Below are 27,134 nucleotides of genomic sequence, written 5' to 3'. Positions count from 1 at the left end.
TTTGAATAAGCTGTTTTTTAAAATAAACTGTTTTGCATAAGATAAGTTGTTTTTGAAGAAATAAACTATTCTAACTTTTAATTTTAATGTGTTATTTTTTATAATAAAAGTGGTTTTATTCATTGGATAAAAAATATTTGTTTTGGTTCGGTTCGGTATGGTTAATAGGTAAGTAAATGGTTAGCCAAACCATAACTTTGGTTCAGTTCGGTTAGCTCCAAACTTAAAACGGTTCGGTTCAATTTTTCCGAACCATTTCAAAATTTCGGTTTGGTTCGGTCGGTTTTTTGGGTTAACCGAACCATGCCCACCCCTAGCTACCGCCTTTCCAAGTTCGTGGAGATGGATTTCATGCCCATTATCGTATTTTATAATTTGACCAGGATAATAATAATGCATAATTAAGTAGGATTAGATTGATCTTCTAGAACAAAACGTATTTAATAATACATTTCTAGCTCAGTTCCTGCTGTATATTTTTTGATATAAAGAATTTGTGCACATATATATCTCTTTATTGATTGGGAATCTTTGATTGCATATCATTGAGTAGTTTACGGTATTCCATTATGATTTATGATTTAGTTGAATTCTAGCAATGATTGTAACTCTTGCTTTGCTTATACCAGATTCTCTAAGTTTGAAGTCTCAGTACTTCAGCTAATTATAATCATAATCATGATTACATTTAGAACAAAAAGACAGTGTAAAAAATACTACAGTAAATGCATCACCATTAGTCTAAAATGCACCAAAATTCAGTGACTTCAAATTTAGAGATTTTCAAACCATTCCAATTATTCTGAAAGTGAAGCAGTGGAGTCTACTAAAACTATATATTCCCAATTGCAGTTTAGGCTCCTCACTAGTGAAACAACTCTGGTAATTGCATGCTTCTATCTGTGTTTCCTTTCCTCATAAAACACATTCAGGTTACAGCAGCGCGACTTATATAATGACTATACTATATGTTGTCGAATTGACTTTTAATAGTTCAGTTTAGCATATGGTTTGAAAATCTCGATCATCACCAATCCAATTCAACTGTATTGTCTTTCGTCTACACTAGGACCAGTTCATCGAAAAAAGAAAATAACAGAAAATATGACACAGAACATACATAGTACAAAGCAACTTCAACAGATTAATTATTTACCACATAGAGTCACCACAAGAGTCATCACCGTACTTTTTATAAAAACAAGAAACTTTCTAGAATTTCAAAGCAAGGACATTTCCAACACTGTTTTTATTTTGCTAATACAATGGAGATTTTTATAAATGTTTTTAATCTTTTATGTTTTCACCGCAATCAGCTTTGTGGGGAAGAACATTATATGCCTTCAAAAATGTAAAAAATATTATTTTGGAGGTCAAATAATACATTCTCAACAAATATAAATGACTTCAAGATCAACTTGATGTCATTGTGTTGCTTTAAAAAATTGGTATTATTCTATAATGCTAAATATCAGTGTAGATGATTATGATTCCAGTAGCATACTGTACACAAAATTAGAGGCACCAGTTGGCTATATTGTATGCAGCTTCTCTCAATAGCATCCGAGACGATATATTCACATAAGCTCGCACATGGTGTGATAGAGAACGTTAAAACAAGTCACAATTCACGTACTTGTTTGGTTGATATTGTAGTAACCCTGTGCAGTCAAATCTCGACCAGTGGATCAGGAATTCATGATACAATTTGAATCCAAGGGTTGGAATTTGGTTGGGTTGGAGTTGCAGAATGATCTAAAACGAATTCTGATAAATCTGAATCCCTGTAATGCTTGTGTATGAGTTTCTCCATGTCATCAAAACCAGTGGGTTTACTCTCTTGTAGCAATTCTGCAACATTATGATTTGCTTCTATTGACAATGACATTGTATCCCCTAATGTGCGAATCTCATTTAACTCATTAGCACGAGTATAGAGTCCAACCATGCACGTATAGTGTTCCAAGATAGGTGTTAAACTGTAATGTTCTGTCATGAGACTGAAATACTTCTGGCCTAGTTCCAGATCATTAATTTGAACACAAGCACTCAAAACACCAACAAAAGTGATAGCATCAGGAACTACACCGGCCTTCTCCATTTCTTTGAAAAGGTCTAGCACTTCATTCCCAAACCCATGCACACCGAAGCTAGTAAGCATTGTATTCCAGGTAGCCAAGTTTCTCACTTCCATTAAACCAAACACTTTAACAGCAGCATCTAGACTACCACATTTGCTATACATATCAACAAGAGCAGTACCCAAAAAAGGTCCAAGCTCAAAACCATTCTTCAATGCGAAATCATGCATTCGTCTGCCCAATTTCAGACTACCCAAATCAGTACAAGCTTTAATCAAGCTCACCAGTGTAAACTCATTCGGCCTCACATTATCAATCAACATCCTTTCAAACAAATCAAAAGCCTTAATCGGGTTATCATTTTTCACATACCCATTTATCATCGCCGTCCACGACACAACATTCTTCGACGGAATCCTCTCAAATACTTCCCTCGCAGTATCCAATTTCCCACAAGCTACAAGCCCAGCAATCACAGTTGTCCACGAAACCACATTCCTCACACGCATTTTATCAAACACCTTCCACCCATCATCAACATCCCCCCCAATCTTGAAGTAAAGATTCATCATATTATTCTGCACATAAACATCACTCCAAAATCCCATTTTTATTGCAAGACCATGTGTTAATCTACCAAAATCAATAACACCAGAAGCAATACAAGCATTTATAACAAAAGGGTATGTAAATTTATCAGGTAAAAAACCACAACAAATCATATCCTTAAACAAAAAAATACTCTTTTGAGGTAAACCACTTGTATTATAAGCTCTAATCATAACATTCCAAGTAAAGATATCAGGATCATTAAGTTGATCAAAAACCAAAGAAGCATAATCAATTTTACCATATGATGAAGAAATTTGACATAGCTTTCTGATAAGTAATTGGTCATGAGTAAGACGAAAACGGATTATTCTAGCATGGATTTGTTTCAGTTGTTTGAAATTGTTGCAGTTTTGAAGAAACAAACGAGCTTCTTCTGAACCAAATCTTAATTCTTGGGGTATGTTAACATGTGGAGCGTAACATGATACCTTCATTTTTTGAGTTTCTGTTATGTTGCAGTTGCAGTTACTTAGGATAAGGTAACATTTATTCCAAACCAAGAAAATGGAAAGAAAGTGATGAGTGTGTGCTTAGAAGAAAGAGTATTCATCTGTAAAATGAATGGGAATTTTGTCAAAATCATAGCCATAGAATGAAGTATGCATGTGTCCAAAGAGTGATATTTCCTTCCATAAATAAAAAAGATAGGTACTTTAGCTATTGCTAAGTTGGTATGACATTGCTATATTTATGATGTGGATTTCGGATCTCAAATTCTTCACTTATTTATTTTACGGTGAATTTATAACTATTAGATTGACTTGAAGAAAAAAAACAAATATTTGTCTCATTTTATAAAGAAAGTTTTATTGTTGGAATTGAAAAATATTCATTTTCATTGTAAAATGGTTTTTTCCTTTTTTAAATGTCAAAATAGTATATATTTATCAGGACCAAAAATATATTTCTAACATTTTTAAAAGGTGTAATGGATTTTTTTTATGAATGTATGACTTTTGTGTATTATGTATCATCACAATTCACAAGTATATATTTATGTGAATAATCATTATACATGGACCATATTTGGGTAGTTCTTTATTTTTCTTATCTTATATGTTCATCGCTAAAAATATGAATTAAATTGTCTAAGAAATGAAAAGACAATAAATATAATAGTGTTTAAAGGTGTTTAATTGGGGGGTAAAGACACAAAAATATGTTGCACCGGAATTAATTTTGCGACAAAGGGTGATGATGCAGCGGTTTGAATTAGTTCAACTGCTGTATGTTTCTTGTTTTAGTTTTCTTGTCTTCCTTGATGTAAAATACATGAGTTTAAAATGTCCTACTTAAAATTTTGGTGACGGAGAATCGATGTGCGATCCACGTGTTCATTTTATGTGTCATGCAATAATACCTCATGTTTGACCTAAATAAATCTCATGATATAAATTTAAATATATTATTTTGACTTGTGTTACAATTTCATAAATATATTGTCATAAAATTCAAGAATTATTATTTTCTCAATTTAAAATAATTTATTGCAACTTTAAAGTCGATGTTTTGTCAGCTGATTTTCGTGGTTGATATAAAGTAGGGCAATGCTAATCGGTGCTCTCGGGATAATGAACAATAAATAAGCAATAAATAAATGGATCTCACTTGGTTTACCTTAATTAAAGTATAAAATATTTCAACTATTTAAAATTAATAAATGCTATATTCAATATCTCTCTGTCATCATCAATAGCATATTCAATCTTCCTTTTTTTTTTTTTTTTTTTTTTTTATCTTTCAAAAAATAAAATATTCAATCTTTTTTTTACGCTACGTTCAATTTATTAGGTATTATTCAAAAAAAAAAAATTGTTCTTTTTTTTACATCTTGTCTTTATGTTTTTTTTATATTATCGTTTTTATTTGTAGATGATAAATAACTATATCTTAATTTAATTAGTTGACTTATATCTCACTATAATTTAGATAAATCAATTGAGATTCATTTATTTATTGCATATTTATTATTTCTTATCTAATGCCCCAGAAACACTGGTTAGCAGCACCCTATAAAGTAAGGGTCATATCCATTTCTTAAAAAAGACGTGGATATCTCTATCATTTCTGTTATAGTTTTGTGTATAAATCATCAAATAATATCCCCCATTTAAAAAACGTATGCATGTATCCCTTGAAAAAAAAACGCATGCATGCATATCCTCTAAAAATATTCTAACGTGCCCCTCTATTTATTTTAATAAATGTTGAGAATTATAACTCATTAATATGGCAATTCTTTTTTTTGACAAAAATAAACGATATTCATTTATTCAAATTGATAGAGTATATCGATACAATACAAATCTAAATTCACTAAAAACAAAAAGGATGAATCTGTGAACAAACTCACAACATCCATGTTAATAGCATAAAACAACAAAGTATATATGCCTACAAATATGACTATATTTATGTCTCTGGAATACTCATGTCTCCGGATTTGCAACGTTAGCGACGCCAAAATCATTGTCATTGATCGGATTTGCACTTGCTCAAAACTAATCTTTCAACCTGAATCAAATAGACACCACACTAAGACGGGAAATAAAAAACATACACACAAAGACAGGAAATCAAAACAAACAGAGTCGTTCTGAGACGACGAAATCACAAAAATCAACGAAAGAAAACAAAAAATATGTGAAATCACTTATTCAATTAGGATAGAAGGAAAAACAATTCGAGGGGGTGATTTTTTTGGTCAAAATTGACTCTAAATCACCCTCTGAAAAGAAGAAGAAGAAGAAGAGTAAGAAAAGGGTGATAGCTAGGGTTTGAGAAGGAGAGAAGGAGAGAAGAGAGAGACAAAGAAAGGGGAGGGGGTCAACCAATATGGCAATTCTTGAAAAACCTTATCTACAAGATTTCAACTCGTACACAAATATTATCAATGCACTTAAAAACTAAAAAAGAAACCGCCTTTGGACAATCATCGTCGGTAATGCAAGAAGTCGCTGCATTAACAAATAAGAAAAACGAAATGTTACTTTTTTTTGAAAGAAAAAATGAAATGTTACTGAAAGATAATATAATATTGTGTATAATATAAATTTGAAAATGGTGTAAAAAGGGACATACTGCCGTTTGTAACAACAAAAAATGGAGAAAAGAAGATGATGAATGTATAAACAAACATGAGAATTTGAGGCATATTTTTATTCATTTGTATATGTAATAAATTGATTTTTTTATCACTTTATAAATAAAAATATTTAACCTTTGTTAACTTCGTTTAAATAGGTTTTAGACTTTGGGAGTTGAAACTTACGAGAAGCCATTTATAAAATTCGAATCAATCATGTTTACCCCTTTAGCTCACTCAATTTATCATTTAATCTTAATAAAAATCTCACGTAAAAATCTTAATGATTATCAAATTCAATTTTTTATTATATATGTATATATAATATTTATCTTTTAGCTTTTATACTAGATAGAGAAAAATTCCAAACCGCTCACAACAATAATGAATGATGGAAAAAATAGTTGTATAAATAACTTATCGAAGAGACGGCATAATATTTATTTATAAATAAGTGAACTAAAAGCACCATTGGACTTTTGTTTTTGACAAATTTTACATCAAAATCAAGACATTATGTAATTGTATCGATCTAAAAGGCTCAACCCGAATACCAATTAAGCTGTTAGGTCAAGGATCCGTAATGCATGTACAATCCAAGACAAAATACTCAGCACTATAAAGAAGAAGCAAGAAAAAATAGAGGTTAACAAGGGATGATGTGGTGTGAAAACTACCCCTTAAGTCAACCTCGTGGTAAATGAAGCATGTATTTTATAAGATATTAGACTTTTCCAATTGTTTCTCATATTGGGGGAACGACTTCACCAACTAGAAGCACTATCTAGAAGACTATTCCTTAATATGCGGGACTTATCCGGTTTGTAAGCACCCTTCCATGTATTTGAGATAGTAATGACTATCTGAGATCCCAATTTACAACCAACAACACAAAAGTATTAAACCTTCTTAGTTAGATCGAGGAAGTTAATGAGTACCTTGAACGATTCACGGATCATTTCAATGGCGAGAAATCTCAAATCATAAACCTAAAGTTCATGGGTGGAATCACGTGCAATGTTATATGGTTTGAAACCATGATCCTTTTTCCAAATTCACTAACTTGTAGGTTGTCTGAGACACTCAATGAACTTAAGAAGAAAGCCATAATCTTCAGATCCAAAGATTTAGTTTACCTCACCAAAGAGAAACCATAACAAACACAGACAAATGTCAATATTACTCCTACATCTTCATTCCCTTCCCACTAAAAAAAAAAACATTGGCAAAACGGTGGGTCCCAAAGTATTCCCCCCCCCCATTTGGATTGACCCTATCTCTCTCTCTTTCTATAGCCACTCTTTTCAATCTCTCTTTTCTCCTTCCTCACTCAACTCATGGGCACAAGCAGCGACCCAACCCAAGACACTTCCGACGAGCAACAAAAACGTTCCGAAATCTACACTTACGAAGCACCATGGCACATCTACGCTATGAACTGGAGCGTCCGTCGCGACAAAAAATATCGCCTCGCTATCGCTTCTCTCTTAGAACAATACCCTAACCGCGTCGAAATCGTTCAACTTGATGACACCACTGGCGAAATCAAATCCGACCCAAATCTCTCCTTCGAACATCCTTACCCACCCACCAAATCCATCTTCATCCCTGACAAAGACTGCCAACGCCCCGACCTCCTCGCCACCTCCTCCGATTTCCTCCGTATTTGGCGGATCTCCGATTCCGACGAATCAGCTTCCGACTCTCGTGCCGTCGAACTCAAAACTCTTCTCAATGGTAACAAAAACAGTGAATACTGTGGCCCAATTACTTCTTTTGATTGGAATGAAGCTGAACCTCGTCGAATTGGTACTTCCAGTATTGATACAACGTGTACTATTTGGGATATTGAGAAAGAAACCGTTGATACGCAGTTAATTGCCCATGATAAAGAGGTTTATGATATAGCTTGGGGTGGTGTTGGTGTTTTTGCATCGGTTTCTGCTGATGGGTCTGTTAGGGTTTTTGATTTACGTGATAAAGAACATTCTACTATAATTTACGAAAGTTCTGAACCTGATACTCCGTTGGTTAGGCTAGGTTGGAATAAACAAGATCCTAGGTATATGGCAACGATTATAATGGATTCTGCTAAGGTTGTTGTGCTGGATATTCGTTTTCCGACGCTACCGGTGGTGGAGTTGCAGAGGCATCAAGCTAGTGTGAATGCCATAGCGTGGGCGCCACATAGTTCTTGTCATATTTGCACTGCTGGTGATGATTCTCAGGCGTTGATTTGGGATCTTTCTTCAATGGGGCAGCCTGTTGAAGGTGGGCTTGATCCTATTTTGGCTTATACTGCTGGTGCTGAGATTGAACAGCTTCAATGGTCTTCTTCTCAGCCTGATTGGGTCGCTATTGCTTTTTCGACTAAGCTTCAGATTCTTAGGGTTTGAAAAATTGAAAATTTGCTTGGTTGAGTCTTCCTCAAGAGGCAAGTTGAGTCTTATGAAAAACTGAAAATTTTACTAGTATTTGTTTTTTTTTTTTGTTGTTGTTAAAGATTTAACCTTTCATTGGGTTTAGGATTAAGATACTTTGGGTTTGGTGGAAGAAATATTGGATGGTTAAGATACTATTATGTATTGTTACATTCTTGTTAGCTGGAAAATCCCATTTATGTAAATGTATTTAGACTTCAGTGTTGTTTATGTTTTCTTTATGTGTTTGGTGCTTACGTTTTAAGAGTTTTGGTTTTAATCGTTTGTGTGCTTAGGCTGTGTTTGGTATTGCTTTGTCTGGATAATGAGTAATGAGTGCATTTTTCTTTTGTTTTTGTTTGTATGACTATGATTATGGCCCGATATCTTTTTCGTTTCTCACCCGAAACCTTCAGCATAGCTGTGTGTGGCTGGACTTGCGAGGCTGTCTTTTTAGGCATCGAGTTCAATCCCGAGACCCAATTTAAGTCGTAAGAGATACATGTCATTTTATCCAAGCATTATTGGGTTATGATCTGATATCTTTAATTGTTAACATTTATTTGGAAACCCCTATACCTAATAGAAAGCTGATGGAAAGTGGCGTAATTGGGATAGGGAGACCTACCATGCTCCTTTTCTTAAATCTCTACATGTGGGTATGTATGTTGGTCTCCCTTGGACAGACCAGGGTTCTGTGGTGTACCTCTGTTATCTTAGACATAAGTAGGTTATGAAAGATCGAAGTTCATAGGAAATAACATTATATTCATAGTAGTCAATCCTGGATGGCGGCGCGTAGCGGCCGACCCCATAAGTGGGATAGCGTATAGCAGTATGACCGCTATTTAATCAATATAAAACTCAAATCGCATGAAACATAAACACAATAAAGCCCAAGATCATAACCCTTTAAACCAGAATAAAATCTGATCCATAACCTTGATATTTGTATGTTGTAAAATTAGTACAACCCTTTAAACCAGACAACCAGTATGTTGAAACAATCCTTTTATAAAAAAACTGAACAGAGGAAAAGATTGAGATAACCAAAGACATCAATAAAACAGAGGAAAAGATGGAACATAGGAAAAGAAAAAAGAGAACAGAGGAGGAAGAAACAAACCTGAAGAGAGGAATCGTGACTGCAATTTACCGAAGAAGAGGAGATTGTGTTTGTGAAAAGAGAGAGGAGAGGAAGTGTTTTTCGCGGTGCTTGCAGATGAGAGAAGAGGGAAAGTGTTGATTTTTTTTAGGGTTTATAGGAAAATCCCCAAAATACCCTCGAAAGTGTTTTAAAATCAGGGTATATTTTGTTTTTCCCATTAAAATGAAGTAGCGGCCTTGGATCTGCTACCCGCTCGGAGACTGATACGCTCCGTAATTCTGCTATCCAGGCCGGCGCGGCTGCTATTTCAAAGAGCCATGCTATGACGGCAACCGTAGTAGTCTGTCACCGCTATACTACGCGCGGCCGCTGTAGCGCTGCTATTGGCCGCTATTGACTACCATATTTATATTACATTGTCTAAAACACAAAGATCACAAACTAAACACTCTGCCCACTGATTAGCGGTAGGAACAATGCTTATCCGATTAAGACGAAATCTATAGTTTTTGAAAGCAAATGTTTAATCAAATCCTCCAAACTACGGCATATATTGTCCTTCCCCACAATGCTGATTGCGGTGAATCCACAGAAGATTAAAAACATTTATAAAAATCTCTATTGGATCTGCAAAATCAAACAGTGTTGGAAATGTCCTTGCTTTGAAATTCTAGATAGTTTCTTGTTTGTATTAAAAGTTAGGTGGTGATTCTATGTGGTAGATACGCTATCTATTACAAAAATTTGTGATGATGCAACACTATAGCAGTGTTGCGTAGCGGAATTTGAACAAACCGCTATTTCCCGTGATCTGCAATTGACAAATGTATATGTTCTGTCATGTTTTCTGTTATTTTCTCTCTTTTCATGAATCAGTCCTGGTTTAGATGAAAGACGATACCGTAGAATTGGATGGGTGATGACTGAGATTTTCAAACATTATGCTAAACTGAACTTTTAAAAGTCAATTCGACAACATTTAATCTGAATACAAGCCATATACTACAGTTACTAGAATTACTATTGTATAGTCGTTGTAATCAGCCGTGCTGCTGTAATCTGAACGTCCTGTGTGAGGAAAGGAAATACAAATGGAAGCCTCCAATTACTGGAGTTGTTCAATTAGCGAGGAGCCTAACCTGCAATTGGGAACATAATTTTAGCAGACTCCACTGCTCCACTTTCAGAATAACTGGAATGAGTTTGAAATTCTCTAAATCTGATGTCACTGAATTCTGGTGCATTTTAAACTAATGATAATGCATTTATTGTAGTTTTTTTTTTTTGGGGGTCAAGTATTGTAGTGTTTTATACAGTGTCTTTTTTACTCTAAATGGTATAAAATGATTATAATTAGCTAAAGTACAGAGGCTTCAAACTTAGAGAACTTAAACCGACCAGTATAAGCAAGCAAGGGTTACAACCATGCTAGACTATTCTAGTTTATATTTTATAGATGCAAAATACAGCAGGAACCTGAGCTAGAAATGTATTAAATAAATACATTTTGGTCTAGAAGATGAATCAAAATCGTACTTATACATTATATTATACTGGTCAAATTATAGGATATAAGGTGATGGAAAGAATGTGCTTTGCAAGGTGGCGGTTTGACCATTCTAATTATTTTAGGGAAACATTCATTTCTTTCCACATAATTCATTTCTGTCGGCCGTTTCTGGATGAGGAATAAACAGATGATATAGTAGCATAGTTGAGTGGACAATTGCCTCTTATATAATCCACATAATATAAAATAGGTGTGTGTTCACATGGGAAGGTTGATTCCTTTCCCATCATGGGAAAGGTGATGTTTTGACCATTGATATATTAATAAAAAAATCTAATGGTTGAGATGGGTTACCTCCAACCTATTGTTAACTTTTTGGTTTTAAAAATTGTGACCCCACATTGCAAGGTTAAATCTTATTTTATTCACAACCCTCCTTTCCTTTCCTTTCCTCTGAACGACAACCGCCGCCGCCGAAAGCTTCAATCCACCACCATCATCAGAACGACGTTCAGAGGATCTCACCGCCGTCATCTAACCACCACCACCCTTCTCGCTGTTGACTATGTTCAGAGCATTTCAGACCCGTTTTATAAACCCATACCATAACCCATCTCCCTTTAGTCCATATCGCTGCCTTCCTGCAACCACCACCATCACTGTCTCAGTCGACCATCCCTTCAGAGCGTCGCCCCTCCCTCTGTTATCGTTTTGATTTGTACAAAAATTGTATTGGATTTTTCAGAGGAGGAGACATAGAAAAATATATGAATTTTATTTTCTGCAGATTGGATTGAAAACTGGTTGGATTTTTTCACAAATTTGTTTAGAGAAGAAGATACTGAAGAAGCAAATTAGGTTTTCCAGATTTTGATTTTTTTATTTCTGGTTGCTCATATGTATTTTGGCGAGCTACTTTATAATCATTTGTGGAATGTAATTTTGGAATTGTAATTAGATTTAAGTAGTATATATGACATTGTAAATTACTCCATTACAATTCTGTAACTTTTTTTTGCACATAATAAATTGAGATGCAGTTATCTTTTTATTACTGTTGTGTTATTCCATTGATATATGGTTGAACATATCATGAATTATTAAAATATATAACTATTGCCCTTCTAAATTCCAGCTCTGTTGAACACAACCATAAAACTGACAAAATGAAATGAAAACATACACTAACGGCGGCGGCGGCGGCGGATGGAAAGGCTATGATGGTGGTGGGTTTTTGTTTTCAAAGGGAGAAGAAGGGTGAAGGCGGAAGCTGAGTTTTGTTCCACTCTGTCTAGTCTCTCTCTTTTTCTCTTGATAAACTAGCTTTTTGATTTTGTCAAAACCATCAAACAAACAAAAAACTATTGTAACTTGTTGACCTGCATTTGGAGGTTAAAATTCACATTTTCCATGATGGGAAAGGAATCAACTTTCCCATGTGAAACCTCACCTATAAAATAAGTAGCGTCACAGATATTATCCTCTAAATATCTTATTCTGCAGCATTGGAGTTCTATAGCTTGCTGCCCTTTATTCCCCGGTCCCCGCAATGTGTAGGATAAGCTATAGCATGTTTCTATACCTCACAAACAAACAATAATAGCAAAATTACTCAATTACCTTGATCATAACCTATAGCATGAATCCCAATGGTACTTGAAGATGACAGGTAATGAGGCTTTGATTTGTGAAGAAATGGAAGAATGAGGTCAATCACAATAGAAAATGGAAGAGGAAGCTAGGAAGAATGCTTAGATAGAGGGAGGCAGAGTTTCAAAGTGAGGGAGAGTGGAAAACATGACTCACAATAAACGATTTAGCTCATGTTTGGATGAGTGCGGGTTTGAAATACCATCAATATTTGATTTTGTGAAGCTATAAACTGTAGTTTTTGTCAATTTGCCACTCGTCTCGCAATTCATCCAAATTATTCACCTAGTAGGAGAGAATAAAACAATTTTTATTTTATCAGTTGATCAATACAATTTAATGTCCATAAAGAGCTACCCCAAATATATGTGGACTCCCATGGTGCGAGTGTAGTGGTTTTTTTTTAACTCAAGAGTGTAGTTGTTGATGTCCTTATGAAAATCTGAACTTGCAAATTTAATTTGTGAAAAAATGACACCAACATTTTAAGAGTTCAATTGATATTTATTTATCAATATAAACGGAGAGTAGTAGTATTGAGAATACTATGGAATATGGATGGAGAAGCATATCCTTTTCTCTAATTTTTTTTTTCTTTGTCGAAAAAGTAAGCATATCCTTGATACATACATACATGTTTGTTTATTGATGAGTGATCACCTTAAGAAAGAAACACAAATTGGAAAATGGATTCGAGACTTGTTAGCAAATGTCGAGTTCAACTTGACCCCAAATGAAAAATGGCCATACGACTCTTTGTCCATTAGTATCCCACTGTCACATATTTGTCGTTTCTTTTTTAAATCAGACTATATTCTAACCAAAGTTTACTTTAAACTGTAAAATGAGTAATAATTCTAATATTGCATAGAAATAAATTAAAGATAAATATTATAGATATATCACAACAATTCATGAATTTGTCAACAAAAATCTTGTTTTTCTCTCTTTAAATTATTTATATATTCTACTCACTTTATATGCATTGAATCCTTCTTTGTTGGTTTCTCATGTTGCCAACATATTTTATTTTATATTTTTTACCTACGTTTTTTTCAACATGGATTTGATATTATCCAAAATCATCTACATAAGATGTCACAAGTTATTACTACATTATATTCACATAATTACTACATTATATTCACATAATTTTATATTATCCAAAATCATCTACATAAGATGTCACAAGTTATTACTACATTATATTCACATAATTACTACATTATATTCACATAATTTTATATTATCCAAAATCATCTAAACAAGATGTCACAAGTTTCTTCTATTTTAATCAATGTCTTAACCAAGATTATGCGTTTAAATTTGAAATTAGACATTCAACTTCGTATAAACTCTTGAGAAGAGTTTGCTCATCATTTGAATCCCACAAGACCTGATGATTAGTCTTCATAGTTGGTTGTGGAGGATACTAAGTCTAAAAACAATGATCTTATATATGTTTAAACTATAAAAAAGAAAATTATATAATTTGACAGAATTTTATTGTCCACTGATGTAACTAGAAAACCAATCTAAGCCATAAAGATTCATGCCCAACCATCATATTACAATAGCAAAAAAAATGAGTGAGTGAGAGTAAGATCACATTCATGATTGGACTTACTACAAGCACAAAAACAAAGCATGAATTACAACCATTCATTGAATGAAAATGCTATCCAAAATCTAATCCTTACTTGGTTGGGTTCATGAGTCACAACCACACATCCACGTACCCACATCTTACTACACTTTATAGTAACATAACATATAACTAAGAATTTGCTTCCCTTCAAGACTCTATACTCCAACTTCTTCTTCCTTGTAGGCTTAATCATGGCTTCGGCTACTTTCTCTGTAGCCAACCCAGCTCTTAAGGTTCAACATTCTTTTATCCAATGTTTTATTAATGCAGCGTATCTTTATTTTATAAACTCATATACTAACTAGTAGTACCATGTTGTAGTAATAAAGCTAGGGCTAATTGCTTTATACTAATGTTTCATTTATTTTGGTTTATTATATAGGTAAATGGGAAAGGCTTTTCTGAATTCTCTGGTCTCCGTAACTCATCAGGATATCTTCCCTTTTCTAGAAAAACTTCAGATGACTTTCATTCTGTCATTTCCTTCCAAACCAATGCAGTAAGTTTCTATTTCCAGTGAATGACTTATAATTTTAGTTGTAAAATAAAGTACTTGATAAAAGTATGTGTATGAGTACAAGATATTTTCATAATCACCAAGTCTAACATGGATTTTTTAAAGGCACACTTAATGACTTCTATGGATAATCTATGCTCAACAATATTAATGTATAGCTACAAAATTATGTAATAAATTTAATCTTTCCATTTTACTTATAGAACAAGTCTTTTAGATTCATATATTGGCTCATCTAGTTTTCATATCATATCACATTAGTGTTAGGTCATGTGTTTGCACAAAAAATATCAACTCGGGTTCCTCGTTCACGCAGTCGAGACATAGGTGGCCGTTCAATCAAGATCAAAATGTTAAAAAAATATCGTTTTTTTGTCGTTATAATTTAAAATATCAAGTTTGAATATGGATCATCTGATGTTGATAGAACGGCCACTTATGTCCCTATTGCATGAATGCGGAGAATCCCTGACTGCAGGGTAGCCGGATCCCAAAAATACACACTTGGTGATTACCATTAACTGAATAAACAAATTAAGAGACATGTTTTACAATTTTTCATATATCAATCTTTCTATCTATGTATGTACATTTTAAGGTTGGAAGCAGTGGAAGATCCAAGAAAGGTGTTGTAGTGGAAGCAAAAATTAAGGTAGCCATAAACGGATTTGGAAGGATCGGACGGAACTTCTTGAGATGTTGGCATGGTCGTAAGGACTCGCCTCTTGACGTCATTGCCATCAACGACACCGGAGGTGTAAAGCAAGCCTCTCACCTTCTCAAGTATGATTCCACACTTGGAATCTTTGATGCTGATGTTAAACCTGTTGGCACTGATGGTATCTCTGTTGATGGAAAGGTTATCAAAGTTGTCTCCGACCGTAACCCTGCCAACCTTCCTTGGGGGTAAGCTCTTCCTTCATTCATTGATTTTGTGGCAATGAATTGTGTGGTTTGATAACACATTTTTAGCTATTTTTGCTTCATATAATGTGAATGTTTTGTAACTAACTAAAATTAGGAAATAAGAAATAGAAATCGTTTACCGTCATGGTATGATACAAGTGATAGATATTCAATTCTATTTGGATAAGAATTTCAATTAGGTGCTTATAGAATGTGTTTATCATAAAACTGTTTAGGTATAAACTATTTCGACAACAAAAGATAAAATCAAATCAAATTGTTTTCGTATAACTGATAAGCTGTTTTCATAAGTTATCATGTAGAGCCTACGTAAATAAATAAGATGGAAATAGTTTATTATAGACATGTCATAAGTAGTCTATAAACTGTCAAACAATCCCACAAATGTTTATGTCAGTAGGTAAGCTCAAATAAGTCAATCGAAATAGACTCTAATAAGATTTGATCTCTAGTCGGTGCATATAAAAAATATTTGTCAGATTATATCAACCATTTAAATAGATCTCAGTTATCTAATTTGATATGATGTGTGATGGTGTTTGTATGGCAACTAAATTGGAACAACAAACAGGAGATCACAGTATCGTATTAGGCATACATTAATATTGTATATCAACTGTTAATCACCTCATTATTAAGCAGCAATGCACAGATTATAAAGATTGTTATTGCTATTGCAGGGAGTTGGGAATAGATTTGGTGATTGAAGGAACTGGAGTGTTTGTGGACAGAGAAGGTGCAGGGAAGCACATTACAGCAGGAGCTAAGAAGGTACTCATCACAGCCCCCGGAAAAGGAGACATCCCAACTTATGTGGTTGGTGTCAATGCTGATGGTTACAGCCATGCTGATGATATCATCAGCAATGCTTCTTGCACCACTAACTGCCTTGCTCCCTTTGTCAAGGTCCTTGATCAGAAATTCGGTAATGTACCTTATCGCCATATTTTCTAATAAATACGCGTACCTTTTTGCTTATAATACAAAACAGAAAGAGTATATCACAGGATTGAGCATCTGGAATAGTTAATTTGAACTTATTTTATTATATGAATACTTATATGAAGTATATAAAATAGTTTATAGAAATAACTTATGATATACTCGGTTTATATTTCATAAACTCCACACATTAAAGTTTATACATAAATAATCTCTAGTATGATGAACTCTTTTTAATTAAGCTGTTTATGTCATTTGTGTATTTCTAACATATTAAGATACATTGGGACACAGGTATCATCAAGGGTACCATGACTACCACTCACTCCTACACCGGTGACCAAAGGCTTCTTGATGCTAGCCACCGTGATCTAAGGCGTGCAAGAGCAGCAGCTCTTAACATTGTGCCAACTTCAACCGGAGCAGCAAAGGCAGTGGCCCTTGTCCTCCCATCACTCAAAGGCAAGCTCAACGGTATTGCACTCCGTGTGCCAACACCAAATGTTTCGGTGGTGGACCTCGTTGTTCAAGTCTCAAAGAAGACATTTGCTGAAGAAGTGAATGAGGCTTTCAGAGACAGTGCAGCCAAGGAGCTGAGTGGTATTCTCTCAGTTTGTGATGAGCCACTTGTGTCTGTAGATTTTAGGTGCACTGATGTGTCCTCAACCGTCGATTCGTCATTGACAATGGTTATGGGAGATGACATGGTTAAGGTGATTGCTTGGTATGATAATGAATGGGGTTACTCACAAAGGGTTGTTGATTTGGCTGACATTGTTGCCAATAACTGGAAGTGAGAGCCGAATAATATTTGCTAATTATATATATGTATGTACCATGTGCCATTGTAATTTTGTACACTTCTTGCTTCATTTTTCTCTTATCTTTCGAAACTTGTATTGAGAAATAGAACCATCAATTTTCTCTTGCTCCTCATTGTGCAATAAATTCTTTTACCTTGAAATATAAATGTGAGACTAGGCCCTTAAATCTATATGTGGATTCAAGATTCAAATTAATAGTGTGTTTCTCCTTTTCCAAAATATTAAGTGTATTCTTTTTCATGATTGAATGTTGCTATATAAATAGACCAGTTTATCATGCAAGAAGGATGGCGAAAGTTATTTCATCTATTCTTGAAAACAGTAACTGACCACCTATCTTCCTATTCCTCTTCAACTGCCAATCACCATCTGGTTTCTGTGATAAAAACTCCTAACATATTAGGATTAATTAATTTACGAGTTCTTTATATCTATTTTTTATGATGTTTTAGTTCATTTGGTTTTTCATGATGAAATTGACGTCATCGTTGATTCCTTTCATTTTTTTTGTTCTTATAATTGCTCTTGGGCATGAAGACTATAAAAAACCTCCCTATAGTCTACTTCTCAACTAAGAGGGTAGAGAATAAAGTTGATTATGTGAGAAATCATGCCAAAATGTTGTTATATTTATCTTGTTATCAAAAATAAAATGAAAACTACATGCTGTCAAGCATTGTCATGATACAAAGCAACCAGTTTTAGAACTTAGAAGTTACAGCAAATAATTGAAGTGAATCAAAACATAATGTCCATTATAAAGTGTGATCGACAAAGGCTATGTTTTGAATGAACTTATAAATTAACATATAGTTTATATCAGATAAGTTAGTTGATTGGAGGGAAAAAATAACAAGTTATAAGCTAATTGAATAAACTTATCAAAATAAGCTACAAACTAGTAAAAATAATTTGTAAGCTCGTAAGAGAAAAACGTTACCAAGCAAATCATTTTTGACATATGCAGTTATAAGTTATAAGTTCAAAACCTGACATTATCAAATCGAGTCCTGTTTTAGTTGCTGTAATCAACGGTGTCTTGTACCATCAACTTGTACTAAGAGTGGCTAGCTGATGAGTCTGCCATATATGAAGCCAAATCCAAACCCTTGGGCATGCATTTCTGATGATTTTAACATCAATCAGATAATTATTAACATCATCAACTCCGCTTCTGCTTCAACATTTGCTCCAGCTTCAGTTCCACCAAGTGTTTCTCTTGCTCACCAAGAAAACATCAACAACTTTGATATTGAGCAGCTACAAAGTCGTTAAAGACATAAACTTGCTGGTCAGAAGTTTTTGCTTGTCCTAGACGATATATGGAATGATGATCGTGCAAAATGGATTGAGTTGATAGATTTGATAAAAGTCGGTGCAGCAGGAAGCAAAATCATAGTGACGACACGTAGCAACTCATTTGCTTCAATGATGGGTACTATTCCCTCGTACGTTTTGGAAGGTCTTTCTCTAGGAGATTGTTTATCTTTAATTTGTTTGTCAAATGGGCATTTAAGGAAGGTGAAGTAGTTAAATATCCAGATCTCGTGCATATTGGCAAAGAAATTGTGAAAAAATGTGCAGGGGTTCCACTTTCTGTGAGAACATTACGAAGTTCCTTATTCTCAAAATATGATTTAAATAAGTGGATATTTGTGAGAGATTCTGAGATATGGAATTTAGAACAGAAGAAAGATGATATTTTACCTGCATTGAAGTTAAGCTATGATCAAATGCCATCCTATTTGAGGCAATGTTTTGCTTTCTTTTCCCTTTATCCCAAAGATTATGCCTTCTCTAGTGATAATATTTGTAGTCTTTGGATGGCTTTTGGAATTGTACAATCTCGGATTGGAATTGAACAACTCAAGGATATTGCAAGAGAATATATTGAGGAGTTAAACTCTAGATTGTTTCTTCAAGATTTCGAACACTTTGGCTACTGTTTTATGTTCAAAGTACATGATTTGATACATGATCTTCCTCTTTATGTTGCGAAAGAGGAGTTTGTAGCGGTAGATTCACATACTAGGAATATACCTGAACATACAAGACACGTAACAGTTGTCGAAAATAATTCACTGGACATTGGTTTTTTCCCCAAGTCCAAAAGTTTGAGAACTATTTTATTTCCCATGAAAGGAGTGGGCCTTGATAGTCAAACTTTGCTGAACACATGGATATCAAGATACAAATACTTGCGATATTTAGGTTTAAGAGATTCTTCCTTTGATACCCTACCTAACTCGATTGCTAAATTGGAGCATTTGCGAGTTCTCAACCTTATCAATAATCGCAAAATCAGAAGACTTCCCCAATCTATTTGCAAGATTTGAGACTCATTGGATGCACGGAGATTGAAACATTGGCTCGAGGGCTAGGGATGTTGATTAGCCTTCGGGAACTGTACATAACAAGAAAGCAATCAGTTATGTCACTGACATAATTTGAAAACTTGTACCATCTTCAAGTGTTGTCTTTTTGTGATTGTGAGAATATGAAGTTTCTATTCAGCCAAGCACAAGAACTCAATTCCCTTGAAAAATTGACTATTCTTTCATGTGGTAGTCTAGAGTCCTTACCTTACCTCTTTATTTTTCCTAAATTACAGGATCTGATAATTTCAGACTGTCAGATGATAAACCTATCATTGTACAATAAAAGACCAATCCAAAGATTGATGATGAAACATTTATAAATTTCCCAATCTTATGACCCTTCCTGAGTGTCTAGCAACAATGACTCGTCTTAAGAGGCTCCTAATTTTTGACTGTTGAGTCTTCCAAGTGACATGCATCGCCTCACTACCCTTGAATACTTGGAGGGTTGTCCGGAAAATGTTAACCACAGTCAGGTATGATTGCTCAGCATTCAAGTAGTTGATGGCTTTGGAGAAGATGAACGAATGCCATGCCAGCAGCAAGAGGTTTTAGATTCTCAAAATGTTTGTATCTGTATGTTTGATGAAGCCAAAGAATTGGAAGTTCCAGTATTCAAACAAACATTTATGTTTGAAATAGCATTTGTGTTGAACTAAAGTATTTGTTTTATAAGCCAGTACTCATCATTTAACTTTTTAAGTCACTGCCTTTATGGAGCATGAATTCCCCATGGATATATTCCTATGTTGTCATTCTTCTAATTGCTCTTGTTGGGCATGAGCACTATAAAAAAACCTCCCCACTAGTCTACTTCTCAACCAGGAGGACAGAGAGTAAAAGTTGAGTAAGTGTGAAAAATCATGCCAAAATGTTGTTATATTTATCTTGTTATCACAAGTTAAATGAAACCTACATGCTATCAAACCAGTTTCAGATTGTTTTCTTTTCTTCCTGTTGTCTGTTTGATTGTTCCTTTTAGAACTTATAGCAAATAATTGAAGTGAATCAAAACAAAATGTCCATTATTGATTGAATTTATATTTTTGGTAAAATTAATATTTAAAATAGTTTATAAATATGAAATGACAAAAAAGATACGTTCAATTAAAATTCATTTGTTTTCAAGCAAGCTTATCAAATCAAAAATAATTGTAAGCTCCTAAGAGAAAAACGTTACCAAGCAAATCATTTTTGATAATAAGCTATAAGTTCAAAATCTGACATTTTCAAATAGTCTTGTTTTAGTTGGCTGTAATCAACGGTGTCTTGTGGCTAGCTGAGGATCAACCGTTGTTGCTGCTACAATCTATAAAAGGGATAAACCAACAAAATAAATGTGAGTACCTTTAAATTCATAACAAAAAAAAAAAAGGAACAACTATGCAATTACAATAGGGGCATTTAATAAAAGAGCATTTTGAAGTATCAATCCTCAAAACAAATGACAATGTGTCTAATGAAAATCATGCTGTCCGCATAAACCAGTAATACGTGCAAAAAATACTCATCAATTTGAACATGGAAATAGATTGAAAACTGGCAACATTAGTTCAATTGTTACAAATTCAACAGCTGCTCCTAGATACAATAAAACCTAGACCTATATTACATAGAACATACACTAGTGAAATGAAATGAACACTCAAAATAATAAATTAAGTTGCTTTTTCATCTCAGTCACGACAATTATACAAACACCCGACTAGGAATGGATCGAGTGAATTTTTTATATGACAATTATTTTCATTTTTAGCTACCAAATTAGTTTAGTGTTTTCTTTTTCAAAATTTTAATTGATTCTTTCAAAGCATTCGTTAGTTCTTAAATTAAAAATCTCTTTTTACATTACTCATTAAATTATATTAAAATCTAGGAAAATGTTAACGAGTGTCTACGGAGTACTTTTAAGCATCAAAAGTAGTAAGATTTTATGAAAGTTTGTGTATTTATTGAATTAGAAATTGAAATCTTTACTTTTTTTTATTTTTTTTAATTTTTTTTTTTAAGAATAAGAGCATCCACAATGGAGACACCTATTTTTGGGTACTTAAATTGGTCCCGCATGTACATATCATTCATTTATAATTTTTTAATAGTGGTGCCTAATAAGAACCAAATTTCTCCAACCCAACATCTCAAACAAATTTCTTAAATGGAACCCACTAATTAACTAGTATCAATAACTTTATATCATTACATATCAATTTTTTAATATTAAAAAGGTGTGGGTCCCACTTAAGAATGAGGTGTTAAGTGTGATCCCGGATCTTATAAGACCTCGAAAAAATTTCTTCCCGATGTATTTTATTCGGCTCAATCTTTTAGTAAAAGATTGGGCTGAGTTTAATTGAAATTAATAGAACGAATAATAATTACTGGATTAAATAGTATCCATTGCTGGGAATTCAAATTTGATCTCCTTCTAGACTTCACAAGCAACAACTAATTCAGGACTCCATTTGGTAGCTTCACAGATAATTTCATTACCCTCACGAGTAAGATCACGTCCTTCATTACGAGCATGAGATACCTAATTGGTACGGGGTCTTAAAAGGTTAAGACCCTCCCATTGAAGATGGTCTAATTTTTTCATTAGAAATGCTTAAAGAATGCCCGAGAGATACACTTCAACAAGACCTTAAAATCTATAAAAATAACAAAAAGGTTAAGCTCGTATGAATCCTTCATCTTTAACAATGTTGAAAATGCATTCATCTTGTCAACCCAATTGGATATATCCTATTCTTGGAGATTGTTTGTGTGGCTTACATTCTTCTATAAATGGGAGCATCTGGTTGACTAATTATCTAGCCCAAGTGGACAACTCATGATAATTCCACATGAAACAATCTCTGTAAAACATAATCAATCCAACAAACTGATTTCTTTCTTCCTCAATCAACAATTAATCCACTAATCTTACTCATCCTAGATTCGTCGCGGATTCTCAGGCTAACTTTGACTAATGAGTAATGGGTCTTGTGCTTTAACGATTGGTATTTTTCTATGAATTGGTGGTTCAATTACTTGATCACTAATACCTTAAATTGAAACCACTTTCTACTCTTATTCTTCTAGTTCACCTTCACTTTCATCACCTAAGAACATAATGTCTAACACTCTTGATTCGACTTCCAGTGTCCCCAGTCAATCCAACAAGTCCCTTAACTCTAGCGGTGAATATTTTGATTTAGAACCTGATCAAAAGTTCGAAGGTCGTCCATAATTTTTAATTGAAGAAAATCTAAAGAGTGTTAAATACATTTGTTTTGAGGTGTTTAAGCCACTGAACTAACAAATGCATAAAAATAAAAGATAAAACTAGAAAGGAAAATGAATAAAAATGCGTAAAATAGCTAGTTTAATTGATTTTGTGTCTAAATTTTTTAAAAGTTCAATATTTATAGACCAACACTTATCCATACTTGCCAAAACGGATAATGCGTGAGTGCTCCCGTTGCAGGGGATACATGACGCCCTATGTTTTCCTCGATTTCTTAGTTTCACGACATTTTTCGTTGAGTTTATCTACATGTGCGTAGTTCCTCAGAACACGACTCCTTACTCTTAACTTTCTTCGGTTAGCGGCGCTATAAACCATTAATTCGTATATCTCCGTTCCGTACACCTGAGTAGACTTGAGTAAGATTCGACTTTCATGTATTTTGTCGTACTAGCACTCGTCTAACCTGTCATTGGTCGAGGGAAATTGGTTTGATCATAAATTAACAAGTAATTTATCTTTCGGTGTATAGACAAGCACTTGTAACTTCACATTTAATCAATACAATTCAGTTACTTCTTATTTATGCATTTCTCTATTATAGATTTTTTTTTATGAGAGAATTTTCTCTATAAACCTTGGAAAATAATATAGAGCACGACAGCGTTTTTCGTGCATGTTGCATGACAACGTTTCTCTCTCTTTTATTTGATGAGAAATCACAAAATATCTTTTCCTATTAATTAATATTTCAATAAATTCTGATGGTTTATACTTTATCCCACTAAAGAAAACACTGCATTGGAGTGAAGTGGTATAGATGATCACAGTGATCATAGCAATAAAGAATATTGAAGCTTATTTTTTATTTTAGTATTTACTTTATTGTTTTACTTTAGTATATAGATAAACTAGTATCAATATTTAAGGTTATTCATTGAACAAATTGTGTGTATCAGCGTGTCGTGTAAATTCGTTGGAAAGGGAATCGTGCTATATAGCACAGCTCATAAACCTTATTGAGTATATTTTCTAACAATGATTAGCTGTCCATCATATTTTCTATATCATCTTGCAGCCACTAAATGAAAAAACAAAAAAAAGTTACGAACAACTAGTAAGCCAAATATTTTTGTTTGGGGGTGGTCATTTCATTTGTATGGTGTGTAAGCCAAATATGTGGTTCTTGTTCCACAGGTAGCACGTGACAGATAGACTCTGATTCGATATATTTCAAGAGATAAGGAATGAATATGTGCGTATCTCAGATTCAGACCTTAGGGATGCATTATTATCAAACAAAAGCTGACACATTAGACTTCATATTTACACCCTCACCAACAGCTGGACCTAATCTTTCTCAACCATACATCCTTCAACAGGGGATACGATACGTTGCATGCTTCTTCATTGGGTCTCTTATTGCATTAATTTTGTTGCATATATACCACTTGGTTTGCTGTTGATGAATTTGATCATCAATATTGTTTGGTCCATACGTAGCAGTACATGCATGCCTAATCTCTTTGCTTATAATTGATTGCATTGTAGTCTACGAGATTTTTAATTTAAACTTATTATCAGTTATTATTCACTAAAAATAGAACATGGTTAAGAATAAGATTGTTATTTTTAACAAGTTTAGAATAAATTTGGCTAACCTTTAGTTTCTTCACAATTTTTGTGATAAAAAGTAATTTAATCAAGAACTTAAAAATGAGGACCTTTCTTCAGATATTTGACAAGATATCTTCATTTAAATATGCGACAGTATAGTTTTCAATATCCATATCTAAATAAAATCAATTTTTTATTCAAAGGAAAATAATCGACAAGAAAAACAAAGAAGTCTTCTCTCTTAATACCTCTGAAGTATCTGCAAGCATAATAATATCTAAATGAGGAGGAGAAATTCACACTTTCAAAGGAGTCGATATTAATAACACCAAACTTAATTCGTGAATCAAAATCAGCACATTCTTTATCTTCTCTTAACGTAGGTAAAAGGGACCACCCATAAAAAAGAAGAGAGCTTCTTAATTAAAATACATATTAGAAAAACCCTTAAAATATTACATAGGATGAAATCATTTTGATAGTATCAACAATCAAATTATATTAAAATGAATAATGCTAGGGACACTCTCTTTTTAACTCTCATTCTTTTATTGGATAAAATCAATGTATGACCCATCAATTTAAGTGGAACCATTAGACCCACTATGATTTAAGTCAATTAAAAAGCATTCCTCTATTAAAATATGCATAACTTTTTTTCTCTATAGTTTGAATTTCAAAAACATCAAACTACAAATTTTCTAATGCAACAATAACCAATTTAACTTCTTTTTTGATGGTTAATATTATTTTTATGTTACTACTATTAACATCCTAGACTCCTAGTGCACCGACAAGTTACCGAACAAGTAATTTGGTAATTTGGCATGAAATAAGATTACATAAATTATTGTAACTTTCAATTGTGAATATGACCCTTGAACCCATGCTCCAAAATTTTGTTTTTTGTGAGGCACCGCCATGTTTTACTACTACTAGGCACTTTTTTCAAACGTGAAAAAGGTAATAAGGAGTCAAACTATGGTCCACAATTATTTTTGAAGGTAAAATAAGATAAGGTGGCAGACAAGTCCTCATCAACCATGTCCATGAATTGAATCAAAAACTTTATAGTAAGAAAAATTCATCAATCACGTGGTCAATTTTTGTTTACTTTGAAAATAGCCCATCATATGTTTACACGCTTATGGCCATGATTTACTAAAGATTCCAAAACTCTTTCTGCAGCTATTTACAGAAGATATTACTTTGCTGTTTCATTTTTCAAGTTCAACCTCTGCCATAATGCCACGTTTCACCTCTCTTTTTCTCTGAACCAAAAATGAAAGACTAAGAACATAACAAAAATTGCATGTTAGGGAAATAGATTTTCTCTAGCTCTTTTCATAAAATAGATTTTAAGAAGATTTTGATAATTTAGATGATTAAAATTAGTTTGTAAAATTTATGATATGATAAGTCATTCGACTTGACAAACATCAACTCGAACAATTTTTTAAATTGACTTATGTAACAGTTCTGTTTTTCAACAGGTTAAATGGAGTCGGTCCACCAACTTGAATGTTCGAGTTGAAAATTTTGTCACATCTAAAATAACTTGTTAAACAGATCGACCTATCAGACTTGATTTGTTTTGTAAAAATACCACTTCACAAATTAAAACAAAGCAATATTACTTAGCTGCAACTACTTAACCAGCTTATAGACCATTGATAAATCTTCTAAAAGAAGGTATGTATGTCCACCAAACCAAATTTTAGTTACCAGCTTTAATGATATTTGAATTCTCACCTAGGTAAGGTAGAAGTTTGTTGAGTATGGGTCATACCATATATGGCTCATATTGCTACTAACTTGTAAACTGTAGTACCAACAATATTTAAACACTTTAAATGTAAATTTAAGACTTGAATAATTGGATAACTACAATAGCAACTTTATCCTTAAACACATAGAAACAATTGATCATATTCTTTGACAAACAAACAAAATTTGATCATATTCTACAACGATTTCGTTTATATTATTTATGTACTTTATTTATCTATTTTCTTTAGAACCTTTGTATTTGTTTCAATTTGAATTTTCACCTAAATGATGTAGAAGTTCAAATATAGATCCATATGAAATGTTCTGTTAATCACATTGGCACTTTTGAGCTCTTCAAACCGTCCATTACGGCTTGAAACAATGCAAGACATTGGCATTGGCAGTATGGTACCTGTCAAATTAATAACTAATCTAATTTCATTATTATCATCAATATCCATGATCCAACCATGTTATGCTACATTAACAAACTACATGCTTTCTTTAAGACATTAGGCACATTAAAACACATGAACACACGTGCCAAAGCCAAAAACTTCGAATAATAAAGCTCTAAAATCGACCTAAGATTGAAGCCTAAATATTACTATTAAATTGTGATATTTATTATGTGCCATGAAAATTACTCTCTGTGCAACTGCTCCTATGCAGTTCACATGCCTAGTGCTCAGTGGAGCCACGTTTAAAGGTCTAGTGTCTTTTTTGTCCCAATTTTCAACAACAACACATCACCACTTTCTACTATGGGACCATTGGATCAGAACACAGATCTACAAATTCAAAAAAACAACACAGACC

The 27,134-nt window shown here is 33.5% G+C and overlaps 3 protein-coding genes and 1 pseudogene across 3 annotated transcripts; 3 read left to right on the top strand and 1 right to left on the bottom strand.

Moving 5' to 3' along the window:
* Positions 1-1,342: 1,342 nt before the first annotated feature.
* Positions 1,343-3,050, bottom strand: LOC11439015 (pentatricopeptide repeat-containing protein At3g26630, chloroplastic). The gene is made up of 2 exons (XM_024770520.2): positions 2,932-3,050; positions 1,343-2,659 (listed from the first exon to the last, which is right to left on the bottom strand). The coding sequence occupies exons 1-2, from the start codon at positions 2,977-2,979 to the stop codon at positions 1,697-1,699; spliced, it is 1,011 nt and encodes a 336-aa protein (XP_024626288.1). The 5' UTR covers positions 2,980-3,050; the 3' UTR covers positions 1,343-1,696.
* Positions 3,051-7,044: 3,994 nt separating this feature from the next.
* LOC11437531 (WD repeat-containing protein LWD1) lies at positions 7,045-8,463 on the top strand. Its single transcript, XM_003624506.4, has one exon. It carries the CDS (start codon positions 7,116-7,118, stop codon positions 8,172-8,174), a length of 1,059 nt encoding a protein of 352 aa, XP_003624554.2. The 5' UTR covers positions 7,045-7,115; the 3' UTR covers positions 8,175-8,463.
* A 5,623-nt stretch (positions 8,464-14,086) lies between these two features.
* Positions 14,087-17,507, top strand: LOC11437530 (glyceraldehyde-3-phosphate dehydrogenase A, chloroplastic). Its single transcript, XM_003624505.3, has 5 exons — positions 14,087-14,347; positions 14,497-14,613; positions 15,230-15,537; positions 16,239-16,483; positions 16,795-17,507. The coding sequence occupies exons 1-5, from the start codon at positions 14,306-14,308 to the stop codon at positions 17,295-17,297; spliced, it is 1,215 nt and encodes a 404-aa protein (XP_003624553.1). The 5' UTR covers positions 14,087-14,305; the 3' UTR covers positions 17,298-17,507.
* An 836-nt stretch (positions 17,508-18,343) lies between these two features.
* On the top strand, positions 18,344-19,770 carry LOC11427619 (putative disease resistance protein RGA1; annotated as a pseudogene).
* Positions 19,771-27,134: the final 7,364 nt, after the last annotated feature.

The sequence above is a fragment of the Medicago truncatula genome, chromosome 7, assembly GCF_003473485.1.
Source record: "Medicago truncatula cultivar Jemalong A17 chromosome 7, MtrunA17r5.0-ANR, whole genome shotgun sequence".
In the NCBI taxonomy this organism is placed as follows: domain Eukaryota; kingdom Viridiplantae; phylum Streptophyta; class Magnoliopsida; order Fabales; family Fabaceae; genus Medicago; species Medicago truncatula.
Note: the sequence above shows the minus strand (reverse complement) of the source record. Positions and strands in the feature narration are given on the sequence as shown.

What these genes read in the sequence shown, in the direction of transcription:
- LOC11437531 (XM_003624506.4), top strand. Translation starts at nt 7,116, where the DNA reads ATGGGCACAAGCAGCGACCCAACCCAAGACACTTCCGACGAGCAACAA.
- LOC11437530 (XM_003624505.3), top strand. Translation starts at nt 14,306, where the DNA reads ATGGCTTCGGCTACTTTCTCTGTAGCCAACCCAGCTCTTAAG. An exon ending in TAGCCAACCCAGCTCTTAAG is followed by an intron (nt 14,348 to 14,496) that starts GTTCAACATTCT and finishes TTTATTATATAG; the next exon opens with GTAAATGGGAAAGGCTTTTC. An exon ending in CCTGCCAACCTTCCTTGGGG is followed by an intron (nt 15,538 to 16,238) that starts GTAAGCTCTTCC and finishes TTGCTATTGCAG; the next exon opens with GGAGTTGGGAATAGATTTGG.
- LOC11439015 (XM_024770520.2), bottom strand. Translation starts at nt 2,979, where the DNA reads ATGACCAATTACTTATCAGAAAGCTATGTCAAATTTCTTCATCATATG. An exon ending in TCAAATTTCTTCATCATATG is followed by an intron (nt 2,660 to 2,931) that starts GTAAAATTGATT and finishes GTTTATGTGCAG; the next exon opens with AATAATATGATGAATCTTTA.